The sequence below is a fragment of the Brienomyrus brachyistius genome, chromosome 22, assembly GCF_023856365.1.
Source record: "Brienomyrus brachyistius isolate T26 chromosome 22, BBRACH_0.4, whole genome shotgun sequence".
Taxonomy (NCBI): Eukaryota; Metazoa; Chordata; class Actinopteri; order Osteoglossiformes; family Mormyridae; genus Brienomyrus; species Brienomyrus brachyistius.
Window position 1 is genome coordinate 3,569,856 of NC_064554.1, and position 14,752 is coordinate 3,584,607.

General features: G+C 43.6%; 1 protein-coding gene across 1 annotated transcript; it reads left to right on the forward strand.

Annotated features, from left to right (window-relative positions):
- Positions 1 to 616: 616 nt before the first annotated feature.
- On the forward strand, positions 617 to 10,419 carry farsa (phenylalanyl-tRNA synthetase subunit alpha). Its single transcript, XM_048991514.1, has 13 exons — positions 617 to 801; positions 1,647 to 1,784; positions 2,731 to 2,829; positions 3,067 to 3,182; positions 4,580 to 4,672; positions 5,286 to 5,414; positions 5,639 to 5,754; positions 5,837 to 5,921; positions 6,320 to 6,419; positions 7,346 to 7,514; positions 7,685 to 7,762; positions 8,475 to 8,589; positions 8,688 to 10,419. Exons 1-13 carry the CDS (start codon positions 655 to 657, stop codon positions 8,791 to 8,793), a joined length of 1,491 nt encoding a protein of 496 aa, XP_048847471.1. The 5' UTR covers positions 617 to 654; the 3' UTR covers positions 8,794 to 10,419.
- The last annotated feature ends 4,333 nt before the right edge of the window (positions 10,420 to 14,752 follow it).

Genomic DNA, 14,752 nt, shown 5'->3' on the forward strand with positions numbered 1-14,752 from the left:
TTAAGAGCATAATGTGATATGAAGTTGACCTATTTTTTAATATAATTGTATTAAATGAAGATTTAGACTGCGGCTGTTAACACCCACCGCTTTTAAGTGTGTAGGTTCACACCTATCCACCGTACTTATCCTTGCTGCTTACGACTGTGTAATATGTAATGATATAGTGGCATTTCTAATTATTCAGTTTTAAAATCACATATTAATGTACCTTACACTGGATAAATTTCTACCATCATCAAGGTCGTGATTGTCATTTTAAAGCTAATTTCGATGTAGATATTACGATATACTCTCTTCGTCTGTGCGTTCCGTTAAATTAGGATCCGGATTTATTGCTATCTATCCTAAATGGACCATAACTAACCATCATCACCAAGCTGACTTTTATATAATACACAGCTCATTGAAAGGTATTTGTAAGTATACTTTTAAATGATGTAACATCAAATAAATGACATAATTCAATGCTTTAAAAGGTGGGCAAATGTGTTTCCTTCATGTCTTTTCCCGTACTTTGTCATGAAACGATATAAAATAAAAATCCATTAAAGAAAAATCGATCATGTTACTCTTTTCGAATACATACGGTAATCATCAAAAGCAGTCATTTCCGGTTCCGTTTCGACCTGTAGAAGCGAAAGGGACTGAAGCATGGCTGATACCGGAATTTTGGAGTCTGTGCTCCGGCATCTGGAGAAAGTGGATGATGGCGTTGACAGTCAAGTCGTGGCGGTCTTGCTTGGCGTGGACCACCAAGTTATCGTCGGGGCTGTGAAGAGTCTACAGGCGATAGGAGATGTAGGTCTCCAGAGGTTTATGTAGTCCGGTTGCCGCTCGTCTTCTTTCTATGGGTGATGCAATATAAACGCAAGGATAATGCCAATAGAATGGTGTCGGATGCATATGCAAACCCTTTGATTATGCATTTATATGTATATTTAATATGCTGGCACCCATAAAAAATCCGGTATCATGTACATTACAATTAAATCAATAGTGTTTTGCAGTCTAATATACTGGCATTTCTCCTTGTTGGCTGGCATTGTTAGCGTTAGCTGTCGTGCCGTGTAGTAAGTGTGAAAATGCTGCCTGGTTAGTTTGCTGACATATTTTGTTGCACACTTATGGTGAAAAACGTAGATTAGTCGCATCTTTTCAAATGATCAAAACGAACAGCAGTTTGATTGTACGGGACTGTCATAGCTCCATGTCCTAAGCTGACAACACCACCACGTACATATGAATTGGACCTCATATTTGTGACCCAATACCACGAAATGAGTCTTATGGGTGAAATTCTACCAGTGCGACTTAAGACTCATTTCGTGGCGACGGGTCACATTTCATAAAAGTTGCGCTGCTGTATTTTCGACAGGAACGCATTAAATTGTTCATGTTGAAAATGAAAGCACGATAGTTATGTGTACCTCCTGTTAGCTGGAACGATGAACTGCATTTTTACTTTTTGGTTATGAGCCCTGTCACATTTTCCTGTCCGTGTTACATTATCATTAGCGCATGGTTGAAATTTTTTCAGATTTATTCTCACATGTGGCAACGGGGAGAAACGCAAACAGCAGCGCAGTCCCATGGGCTTTATAATATGAAACCAGTTATCGAAATATGTCGTTTTACTTGGGCAGGTGATTTCTGCTGAGCAGCGCACATCGAAGCACTGGCAGCTGACGGAGGAGGGAGCAGAGATCGCAGCGCAGGGCAGCCATGAAGCGCGAGTCTTCTATGCCATTCCGGAAGACGGACTGCCACAGAGCGAGCTTATGGTGAGGAGCAGTGCGCTTGGAGTCAGTCTGCCAAATCAGCTTTCAGATCAATGTTTATGTCGCCTTTGTCATCTGGGCTCTTGGGCCAAGATACAACTCAGAGGCATCTCAGGATCTTCAGAAAAACGAAAAAACAATCAACTTGGATCTATTATCCTTATAAATTTGCCTTCTCTACAGTCTTATCCAATTATTCAGTAATTATATTTTTGTGTAAAATATTATTTTCATCTCTCCACAGTCCAAAAACACGCTGAGGCTAATTGGAGTTGCTAAATTGCCCGTAGGAGTGCATGTGAGAGTGAATGGTGTGTGAGTGTGCCCTGCAATGGGCTGACCCTCTATCCTGGGTTGTTCCCTGCCTCGTGCCCATTGCTTCCGGGATAGGCTCCGGACCCCCCGCAACCCAGTAGGATAAGCGGCTTGGAAAATGGATGGATATTTTTTTCAAGCAAGATTTGTTGCAAAGCTATTTGAAGTGATTTATTTGGCAGTTTTTTCCTGAGCACCATGTTTTAATAGCTGAGTCCTTCTCGATTGTCCAGAACCCTTGTGAAATTTTGGCTAGCTAATTGATGATGGGATCGACATATATTTTAGTAAAGCAAAGATCCAAATGTGGCCAATCTAGACATGGTAGGCATCGTCTCTCCGAATGATATCGATGAGCATGAAAACTTTGTTGTATTACATGGGAGTTTTACTTAAAAAGAAGTTTTGAGAGCAGAAGGGAAAATGATTGGTTCAGTGAGATAACCAGTCAGATTGTAAAGGAGATGGGTCCAACCAATCAGATGTCTTGGTCCCACCTCCTCTACATTTTGATTGGTTATCTCTCTGAGCCAATCATGTTTCCTTCTGCCCTGAGAACATTTTCTAAACTCCATTTAGCATAGTAGGAGCCCTTGACTTAAGTTGGGGTACCTGTGGCCTCTTTCTCACACAGAAGCTGCCTAGTGGGAAAGTGGGCTTCAGCAAGGCGATGTCCAACAAGTGGATCCGTGTGGACAAGGCTCACAAGGGAGGCCCCCGCGTGTTCAAGACGGTGAGGGAATGGATTGCTCGGGATGCATGGATGTATGGATTATCAGAGAGGAGAAGGCAGCAAAGTGCTTAAGTAACCAGGCTGATATTCTTTAAAGACCCTGTGTCGGATTATCAGGTGTGGCTTTAAGTTTTTAACTCCTGAGACGAGTGGGACTCTCCTGCTTTACTTATGAAGCAATGCTGCTACTGACTATAAGATGTAATGATTAGGCCCTGTGTGTCGGGGGTGGGCCAGGTGGAGAGTATCAATGACCTGGTCAGGGAGAAGCTGCTCCTGGTGGAGCAGAGAAAGTCCCAGCTGGAGGAGAAGGAGAAGAACGAGCTGAAGAAGAGGAAGCTGTTGGCCGAAGTGTAAGTGTCTGGACTCTCCCCCGTTAGCCGCACAGCGATGCCCTTCTTAACGTTTCTTCATGCTGGTTGTTTCACACTCTTTGTACCAAACAGTTTCTTCTGTTAGTTGGCAGGATGTTCATTAGTCCTTCCTTTTGTGTTTCATTCATTGGTTCTTCTGTCTAAATACCTGGTTTGGATGCACTGCTGTCCCACCTCTGGGCTCTCTTCTGTGGGATGGGTTCTGACTCACCACAGCGCTGCGTAGAATAAGAATTTTTGGAAAATTAATGATTGCATCATTTCTACAAACAAGTATGTTGGGGGTGGGGGGGGAGCACAAATAAGGCCAATGTTGGGAAGACTCCTTGCAAATGGTGCCTATTTAAAATACGGAAAACAAAATGCAATTATGTAAGCGTATAAAAATGTCTTTAATGGGGCACAGGATCCCCCTGAGTGATCACGGTCTGGTGAGTCAGCTTTTGGGTTAGAAAACGGGAGCAGCTTTGTCTTTATAGCTTGTAGAGTAGCTGCCAGAGGTCCTCAGAAGCTTCTTCTAACAGCAAACTTATGTATCTGTAGTAGTGTTTTTCAGTCTGGTGTTCCCCTGTAGGGATCTGGGAGGGAGCAGAAATGTGGACCGCTGGGGTTCCCAGAGCACCGGGTTGAGATATAGTGACCTGTGCAGTGGTCGGGGTTTCCCCAGGTCTGCTCTCTTTTCATTAGAGGGCCCTCTGGTTTTAGAAAGGCTGAAAAGCCCTGCATAGGTTACACTAGGATCTGATCCATTCCGAGCCACTTGCAGGTTGGTGGTGCAGATTCATTTGCTGATCGTGTGAGGTTTATATAGAACGAGAATTAAGGCATAATATCTAATAGCCATTTTAATCCCAAACATAAATTCAAAAGTAATGAGAGCAGTGATGATGATTGTCTTTAGATGTATTTTGTCAGTGTTGTTTAACTATTCCACCAGTGTCTGTTTTCATGTCTACTTGTGTATTTTGTCCATACATACAGGATATTCTCACACGGCAAATAATACTTGAGGTTGTTTGTTTTAACTCAGAGTTCAGTGATCATGCAAATCAGTTTTTTTTTTTTTTTTTAAAGTTTTGCAGCATTGTGCTGAAGATTGATATGAATAGCCGATGTTTGAAAACCCTTATTGTGATTTTTATTACTGGCCTGACTGTTGCTAAATTTGTAATCAATAGCCAATACAAGCCATGTAATTTTTCATCTCTGCATTTGTTATTAATTCTCAATGGAATGTCAGTTTGTTGCTGCTTTGATCTTGTATTTAACTTAAATATAAAGTATGTTTGGTTGTGCGAAGGGCCGTGTGTGAGGAATGACCCTGACATTGGTTCCTAAGGAGGAGAGATAAGAAAGGCTGGTTATTTTATTTTCAGGACGGTGAAGTCCTACTGGATCGGTAAAGGAAGCTCTTTCAGCACAACCATCACCAAGCAGGAGACGGAGCTGACATCCGAGATGATCGCAAGGTGGGCTGGGGGCAGGGAAGCTTGGCCTCAGCGAGCATTTTCCGTAGATTATTAGTATTATCATTGTTTGTAACAGATTGTAATTGTATAACATAAAGGTGGGGTGATACAGACTGAAACCAGTTTGGTGGCCATGTTGTAAAACCGCCAACATTTAAAGTAAACAAGAGAAATATGCAGCGTTGTTTCCATGACTAGCCTGTTTTTCCTGCATTGTTGGTGCATGCATAAGTGCAGTTGTACGTGTCAGTGATAAACATGTTCTGGGATGTGTACATGTTTGCATTGGGCGTGGGCCTCGAATGTGGGCAGCTGCACCCCCCCGAACAGTCAAACAGAAAGTAAGAAACAAAAAGTGAAAGAAAAAACTGACTGTAACAATGCGTTTCTTGTTTGGCGGGTATCGTATGGTCAGTGTTGTCGCCTGTGTGGTGTTGGCCTTTACGTCACCATGTTAATTCGACGTCCCCTGTATCTTTCTGTTTGGCTGCGACTCTGTGACTGTCTGATGTCCCAGATAAATCAGAGGGAGCCTTGTTGTTAAATACTATCTCGTCTTTACCCTCTAGTTGTGTTTTTGTTGGCTGATGGTTTTGCATATTTGTTGCCTCAGTGGAGGCTGGCGTGAGAAGAAGTTCAAGCCCTACAACTTCGAGTCGATGGGTGTGGCCCCCGACTGCGGGCACCTGCACCCCCTGATGAAGGTGCGCACGCAGTTCCGGCAGATCTTCCTGGAGATGGGGTGAGTGGTCTGGCCTGGGGAGGCTCGCCGTCTCCCCTGTCCCGAGCCCCAGGCTCCAGTTCTAAGCTAACAGAACATGGTGTGTATCAGTACAGCTTCCATTTAGGGTTTCTCCACCTCTTCCACCACCTGTTTATTATAGTTTATAGTTTTGTTTTTGCTCATCTGACATCCAGATTGCCTTAAATCGCAGACTGTCATCCACGCATGTCCTTCCGCCACAGGTTCACCGAAATGCCCACCAATAACTTCATCGAGAGCTCCTTCTGGAACTTCGACTCGCTGTTCCAGCCGCAGCAGCACCCTGCCCGTGATCAGCACGACACTTTCTTCCTGTCAGGTAAGTCCTGCCTTTGGGGTCGTCATATCCTGCCTCTAAGTGACGCCTGAAATCTCCCTTATGAATTGTCTTGTCTAAACAGACCCAGCGCTAGCCTACGAGTTCCCCCAGGACTACCTGGAGAGGGTGAAGACCGTCCACTCGCAGGGGGGCTATGGCTCGCAAGGGTACGGCGCCAGACTCATTGTCCGTCCCGGGGGTGTCCAGTGCTGCCCCAGAATTGCCGTTGGGCCTGCAGGCTTCCATCCTGTCCCAAATTAAACTTTGTTCTTTAAAAGGAAAAGGCCTGCAGTTGGGCTTTTACAGGTTAAAATCTGGCGCCAGCAATGACACGACCCAATAAATATATTATTCACATTTGCCGAAGCAGATAATGTATTCTCCTCTATCCAAATAACCAGCTGACCCAACTTCAAGCTGGAACCCACGCGGGGCAGTTTGGACCCCCCTGAACTGGGCCACCGCGCATACTGTGTTGTTTGTGGTACACTGTTAATCTCTGTTTTTTTTATGTGGGGGTGTGACATAAAAGTATTTTTTAAAATTTTTTTTATCACTGCTGCAGGTACAAGTACGACTGGAAGCTGGAGGAGGCCCAGAAAAATATCCTTCGCACGCATACGACAGCTGTCAGCGCACGCATGCTCTATAAGCTGGCCCAGCAGGTACACGTGCACACGCACACCACACACATACACACCTCATACACGCACGCAAACCCCCCACACACCTACACACCTCATACACGCACGCAAACCCCCCACACACCTACACACCTCATACACGCACGCAAACCCCCCACACACATACACACCTCATACACGCACGCAAACCCCCCACACACCTACACACCTCATACACGCACACACCCCCCACACACATACACACCTCATACACGCACGCAAACCCCCCACACACATGCACACACACACCCCCCCCACACACATACACACCTCATACATGCGCGCAAACCCCCCACACACCTACACACCTCATACACGCGCGCAAACCCCCCACACACATACACACCTCATACACGCACACACCCCACACACACACACACCTCATACACGCACACACCCCCCACACACATGCACACACACCACACACCCCCCACACACGCACACCACATATGCACACACACACCGCACACATACACACCCCACATGCATACGCACATCACACACACCACACACCCCTCACACACACACACCCCACACGCATACCCACACCCCACATGCATACGCACATCACACACACACACACACCACACACCCCTCACACACACACACACACACCCCATATGCACACACACACACCACACACACACACACCACACACCCCACACACACACACACACCCCACATGCACACACACCCCTCACACACACACACACCACACACCCCTCACACACACACACACCCCACATGCACACACACACACCACACACCCCTCACACACACACACACCCCACACGCATACACACACACACACACACACACACCCCGCACACACACACACCACACAACACACACACATGGTACTCATTGTATTTCAAGTCCTTTACGCTGCTTCCCGTCCCCCATTTCAGGAGCAGTTCACCCCGGTCAGATACTTCTCCATCGACAGAGTGTTCCGGAACGAGACCCTGGATGCCACCCACCTGGCTGAGTTTCACCAGATCGAGGGAGTGGTGGCCGACTATGGGCTTACCCTGGGTGATCTGATGGGAGTTCTGCACCAGTTCTTCACCAAACTGGGTAAGGTGATGTTCCCTAATGCATTCCAGCTGAACCTGCTGTGAGATTCGCTGAATCCGTTTGGGTTCTACTGATCTGTGGTCACGCAAGTTTTATTTGTGGATTGAGGAGGCATGAAATGGGGATATTTTTTACAGATGTCATCAACCTTTTATCGTCTCCTTTACTAGGAATCACCAAACTGCGCTTTAAGCCTGCCTACAACCCGTATACCGAGCCCAGCATGGAGGTCTTCAGCTACCATGAAGGTGAACTTTCTTCATATTTGCTCTGTTCTATATTGACTACGTGGGTCTTAGGCGACGTCCACACGGCAAACTGTGAAATTTTTGCGCCCTTGTATGTCATTGGTTAGAACTGTGTCGCTCTCTGCCTCTTGCACCGCTTGAACTTTCACCTGATTCGCTGACCTCTAGCAAAGCAGCAACCAGTCAGATATAATCTTCGGTTTGTGACGGGTATGTTCGGCCACTTGGAAACCAAACTGCTTAATGACATGGAGGAGAAACTAATAATTGCAGTGTCCCAGTACCCCATAACGTCACCTTAAAATTATATCGAGACTTAATTCAGAAAAATTCTGCTTGGAGGTGTATAAGTGCAGAGATGGGGATACCAGGTGTTAGTAAGCATGTTTAGCTAATGAAACTAAAGTAAATACACGTCTGTACTTTGATTTGACAGCAAGAGAGCTTTCTTTTTGCAAACCAACAATGTAGCTGATTTTATTTCAAGCCGAAATGCACTTTACAGTTGCACTTGTCTTTATGGCAAATGCTCTTTCCATTTGCTGGGTGGTTCACCACTGGTATAGTGAACGCAGCCTTGATCGGGAAGTGAACTTTGAGTGTGGTTTTGTGGTTAATAGCACAAAATATTGAGCTCTAGTCATTGTGGACTGAAGAAGAAACTGTTTATTTTAATGTTACTTTTATCTTTTGGTTCCTCTGCATGGTTCAGGTCTGAAGAAGTGGGTGGAGGTGGGTAATTCGGGGGTTTTCCGGCCTGAGATGCTGCTGCCCATGGGGCTCCCTGAGGGGGTTTCTGTCATTGCCTGGGGCCTGTCACTGGAAAGGTAGGTGGCCGTGAGTGATGAATACATTGAGGCATGTGGCTGTGATTGGTTGCCTGTTACTGGTTAACCACCGCTCTCATGGACTCTGTGTCTTTCAGACCGACTATGATCAAGTACGGCATCAACAACATCCGTGAGCTAGTGGGGCACAAAGTCAACTTGCAGATGGTGTACGACAGCCCTGTGTGCCGGCTGGATTCATAATTATTCTCAGGCACCTCTGTGGACAGCCTTCCTAGCTGGTCCTCACTTTAATATTTAGAGTCCTCTATTCCCCAGTCACCAGACAGACCTACTATGTCCTTATTAATTGCCTCTTAGCCCAGGAGCCAATTCACCACAAATTGGCAGTATGACATTGTGCAGTGTTGCTGGCCACATGAGAGCCTGAATAGGGGTTCTACCCTACAGAAATGTCCTTACCGTTAGGCGTTGTTGTACCTGATTCTGGTCCAGTTGTGGTCTCCCCCCCCACTGTGCTCATAATATATTAGACTTGATGTTGATTAAATCCTGGACAGTTTTAAAGCAATGCAGAACTCAACACTCTGAATCAAGGTCCTTTAATTTGGCAATACAGCAGTACAGCATTTTAACAGATCTGTAATTGGCTCAGTTAGCCTGCATCTTAGACCAGCTGCAGAATGAGGGATTAGCATTTACCAAGTTTAATACTCAGTACTCTATTTAATTAGTTGTATAAGAAATTATTGAAGTAAATTACATGAGTCTGGCATGTGCTGCCTTTTAGAAAAGGACACAGCAGTGACACTTGAGAAGTGTTAATGAAGGCTGTGTTTAGATGGTTGATCAACACAGTCTAATTAACTCAGTGTATGTCTGGGGGGGAGGGAAGGCAAGACGCAGTGTGTCTGCAGTACTGGGGCCAGCAAACCCTGCATAGCAATGTCACTTCTATATACAGTCGTGCTCTAATCTGGGCCATCAAGCCTCGCTCTTTTCTTCTTTCTTTTTTTTTTTTTAGACTGGTGGACAAATTGTATTTTTTTAAGAGGGTGCATGTGGGATGTGGTTCCATTGTTATAGCCTGTGGCTGAAGAGAATGGCAGCAGGTCACCAGAAGTCGTCACCGCTGTGGGATCCCCGGGAGTCATATGAATCACCGCCATTTGTCACCATGTACTGTCACCTGATCAACAAACTGTACAGTAAAGGTTTTAGGTCTGAGACTGTAGCCGGTGTCTGACACTGTATACTGCGGCAGAGAGGGACGTCCTGTTACACTTTTGAGGGCAGCAATGGCTCAACGCAACCCCTGGCTTCAATGTAATCAATATTCTGTTTTTTTTTTTTCTTTGGCTTGGATATTATTTTAAACAGGCAACAGCAGAATCGCACTTGGTGTTTGAGGTCTGTGTTAAGGTGAGGCAAGGTCAAAGATGAGGTCATCAGAATTCTGTTAAGTCCACAATTGATTTGCAAGAAATTTGCAGGTTTGATTTGAAATACCTGACTACCCCCCCCCCCCCCCCCCCCCCGTATATCTCTTTGTGGAGGGTTTGTGATATTTTATAAATGCCTTTACAGGGTCAGTTTACATGATGCTGCACCATGTGTTTAATGTGCTGTCTTTGGAATTGAGATGAAGCTGTTAATGAAACTTCACTTTCTTGGGGTTAGCGACTGGACTTTCTCAGCTTATTTTCGTTCTCAAGCTGGGGTGGCTCAGCGTATGTATTTACTGTAATCTGCCCACATAATCTCCTCTCTGATTCTAAGAACTATTTTTCTCCATACATGCCTGGTGTCTCTGGGGGATTGGTAAACATGGAAGTAAGATAGAAATTAATTAAATACCTTTAAACACTGCATTGTGAAAAGTCTCAAGCTTATTAGTGGGTAAAAAATAGAAAAGGCTTATTATGACAAGATGTGCCACTTGAAGGAAGGTTGTGGAAAATCCAGTTTTGTAGTTTTCTGACATATTTTAGTGTTGTTTAATGTGAAAAATCAAAGTACACAGCTCCACCAACATTAACCTGGGCCTGTAAGGTATAGAATTCTGAATCCATTTTGTAAACCATAATTTGTATTTGCTGGTGTTCGGAATTTCCTCCATAGCACCTAGAACCTATGCCTGCAAGATACAGAAAATCTATCCTATATGATAAATATGATATGGACATGCCTAGTTAATACAGGAATAGACTTGCTGAGCCTGGCCCACTCCAGACACAGGTGCCTAATTAAGCAAACAGTCGTGCAATATCCGGCAAAGATGCATTAACAGCAGAATGGCCTTAAAGAAGAGGTCAGTCGTTTTCTGTTTTACACCATCAGAGGATATCATCTTTCCAACAAGTCTACCATAGGCTAGAGCTGCCCCGGTCAACCATGAGTGAAGTGGTTGTGAAGTGGATACTTCTGGGAGAAGTGGTCAGCCACAAAAACTCACAGACAGGGACCGGATCACACAACGTCAATACCCAACCTCAATGGCGGCAAATCCCACAAGCAATGTTCAAAAAATGCAATGGAAAGCCGTCCCAGAAGAGTAGAGGCTACAATGGAAATAAAGGGTGAACCCAAAAGTCAGATTAATGCAGTTGGTTTTGGAATGAGATGTTTAGATAAGATGCTATCCCTGTTAGCCAAGCAGCACAGACCAGGGATTAAGTGAAGTTCATCTGGAGCTTGATGTCTATTTTTTTTTTTAAAGATTGATATTGGATTAAAATACTCCGAACTTTAGCCCCCGAGTGATCGGACCTAACGACCCCCATGGCTCAGACGCTATGTAATGGAATTTCTATAAGCTCTTTTAGCGTTTAGCAATACAATGGTGTGTTTCATCTGCTGGCCTATCAAGTCTTTTTGTAATTCTCTTAACACAAGCGGCCCTTAGAAATCTCCCATGTGACAGAGGTGAAATTTATGCAAACATTTTTTTCCCTTCCAGAATGACTTTCAGGGGTAAAAATAATACTTTGTTTACATTTAAAATGGCAGCTCAGGCAGGGTAGCATTAGGAATGCAGACGGGACTCGGTGCCCTCCATGTTATTAAAATAAAGTCAATAAAATGCCTCTCCACCAGATTTAGTATCTCAGTGACATTGCTGTACGAGAAAAATCTACATTAAGTACCAATTAAGATGGGTGTGATTACTTACACTCCTCGTACTAGAAGTCCAGTGATGTAAGCTTACCTGATCGACCTTGATGTACCGTAACTTTACATTAATTCCAAATTTTCCACTTTCCACAGCCCCAAATAGTGGGGCTGGTTTTACGGGTTTTAATAATTGGAATGCAAGTCTTCTGGAACAGGGCTGTTCGAGACGATGTTCTGCTGTCAGACTATCTTCCCACAACGAGGCAAGTTCTCATGAGACCTTGAATGTATTTTCTATGCCCACGTGAAACTAATTAATATGGAAATACGCACGCATCCTCATTTCGTCAGTAGATTATGCATAAGAACCTAAAACTTTAACCTAAAATAAATAGTTTAAATTTATGGAAGACCTTTGGTTTTCAGTTTGAACTGGAAATTTTAATAGTACAGACTTAGGCACTGCAAATAACATTTTTGCTATGTTATATACAGCATGTCGGTTAATGCATTGAGCTAGCTGAAATAACATTCACGTGCTCTGAAATGGGTAGATAACGTGACGCACATGAAATGCAGCGGTGACTGCAGCGACAGGCTGACTGATCTGTCATTGCAGAAGATGTTTAACTGTCGTTGTTCTGGTTCCCGTCACATAAACATAGATCTCTTCAGGGGGCGCTTAGGATCTCCCACCGTGTCTCCGACAACCCCCAACGACTCATTGCGCCCCCAATAATTAATGTCTGTTTTTACAAGTTTTCAGGATCCGCTAGAAGATTCAGTATATTTTATCTGCGGGCCATGCAGAAAATCCCGTTCTTACTAATTATCTTAATAACCATAATTTATCGTTTTATAGACAATATTTTTCTTTAAATATACTAAAGAGTGTACGAATTAAGTTTTGTATTGTTGCATTACATCATACGACCCTTGAAAATGTCAGTATGATCCGGGACAATTTAACCTAGACCACATTACCGAAAGGTACGATACCAGGACATCTCACGTGGATAAACCGTGAATGTGGGTAAAGCTCAGTCCGCAGCACACTCCACATCACGCGAGACACCAGGTGGACGGGCCCCTGGGCTGCTGGGAGGGGGGGAAACGCTGCTTGGGGTGTGAAAATACGGGCTGTAAGGAGCGGTAGTCAGCAACAGGGGGTTGTTTTGGGGGTTCTCTTCCGGCGACAGGTTGACGATCACGTCCTCCTGGTCCCACACACGGAAAGCGTTGGCATGGGAATGGCGGCGCGCCTCGGGCATCTTCGGCGAGCTGGTGCACCGCAAGTCCGTCTCTTTTACGGCATCTTCCCCGTCTGGCCCAAGCACGCAGTCTGCTGCGACAGGAGAGCGATTAGGCAGGCACCCAAAACTGCTTTTGGGAGGAGATTAGTAGTTTAATTTAAAGTATATCAAAAGAGATCGTACACAACTGTGCTTGGTTTCTTTTCAAAACAAAAATGAAAACAAATGTTTAGTTTTTTAATTGATTAATAACCCCAATTATGTTTATAGCAATATTTTTACTTGATTTTTAAAATTCAATATTAAACCTCAATATTAAACGTAATTGATATAATATATCTGTAAATATTTCGTGCAAATTAACCGAATATCAGATGAACCATTTTTATACATTACCTGCAACATCACCGGCGAGGTCCTTGATTATATGGCCAACGATGGTATAAGCAACTGCCACCACAACCAATGCAGCCATCAGTAGATAAAGTACCGCTTTAGGTAACGGAATGAGTTCCCGTTGAGGGGGCTTATAATCCTTGTAGACTGGGTCGATGTCTGGAAACGAATATTGATAAGCGAGCCCGGATCCATCGGTAAAGTTTACATTTGTTATATTTAGCGGATTCATACTGCAACTGTGAGAAGAATGCTGTTTTTAGCTTACTTATTCGGAGTTGTAACGATTTTACAACGTCTTCTTGTGTGTTTTAACGTTCCCATTGAATCCAGGTTCTGAAGTCAAACATTTCAGACGTATTCTTTTGATCCCGGATGCTTTATCTTTAAAAATGCTGGAAAAGATTTAAGCGAAACAGTGTAAGGAAATCCGTCCGACGTATAAATATTTAAATAAACAAAACTTCAAATAAAAAACTGCGCTAATTCTTCCCGCTCGTTAATTTTAAGAAAAACAACAGCTAAAGTTTCCTCCGTCTTCCCCTTTTAAAAGAATCGCAATTAATTTGGATTCTGCCAAATATGTTTATTGTTGTATATTATGTAGGTATCTTACGTGATACTTACTGAAATTGGGGAGAGTAGATATCCATTGGCTTGGTCTGCATTGCATCTCATCCCTGCGTTAACGTCGCTCTCCGCGGTTCTGAAACATCCACAGGAGGAGTTTCCGCAACCTACAAGATACTCTAATAAAAATTTCATATAACTGAATCTCCGCCCCCTTTGGTCGGCTTAGCATTTTAATTGGATGCCGCAGAAATATATTCAAATAAAAGCGGCCCCCTTCACCTTTTTGACTGATTCCGTTTCATTTAATATCTGGGCGAGGGTGCAAGCAATTTTACTTTTTTTTTTTTTTTTTTTTTTTTACTGTTTTAGACTTTTTTATCTACCTGTGTTCTGAAGCACAATTGATGGAATATGCGTTGTATTTTGTATTATGTTGTAAAAAAAAATAGCAGTACAGATTGACACAGGTATCTACGCTGGGTATATATTAATTTAATAATTAAATACATTTATTATTTTGTGCTCCAATTCTCCCGTTTTTCCCTATAATATAACATAATGCCTATCTGGGTTTCCATTTACACGTGTAGCAGAATGCTGTAGTTGTTTTGATATATATTTAGGCCTATATATGACACAATTAATGTTTAGAATTCAAATCTAACAGTATCAAAAACAATACACTCTTGCATGATGGCAAGCCTGGGCATGCAGAAATGGACATGCAAAGGCCGAGGTAAAAAAAATGGATATTACCACGCTTTCAACTTTCATACTCTCCAGTGGTTTTACAGCTACAATTACACTGATTACCAGAAAAAGAGATTAAATTAATTTGACTGTTACCCATCAAAAATTAATGGGTT

Bases quoted from the DNA above. Each gene is read 5' to 3' on its own strand.
- farsa (XM_048991514.1), top strand. From the start codon at position 655: ATGGCTGATACCGGAATTTTGGAGTCTGTGCTCCGGCATCTGGAGAAA. The intron at 5,415-5,638 runs GTGAGTGGTCTG...CTTCCGCCACAG, and splicing joins CAGATCTTCCTGGAGATGGG to GTTCACCGAAATGCCCACCA. The intron at 7,763-8,474 runs GTGAACTTTCTT...TGCATGGTTCAG, and splicing joins GGTCTTCAGCTACCATGAAG to GTCTGAAGAAGTGGGTGGAG.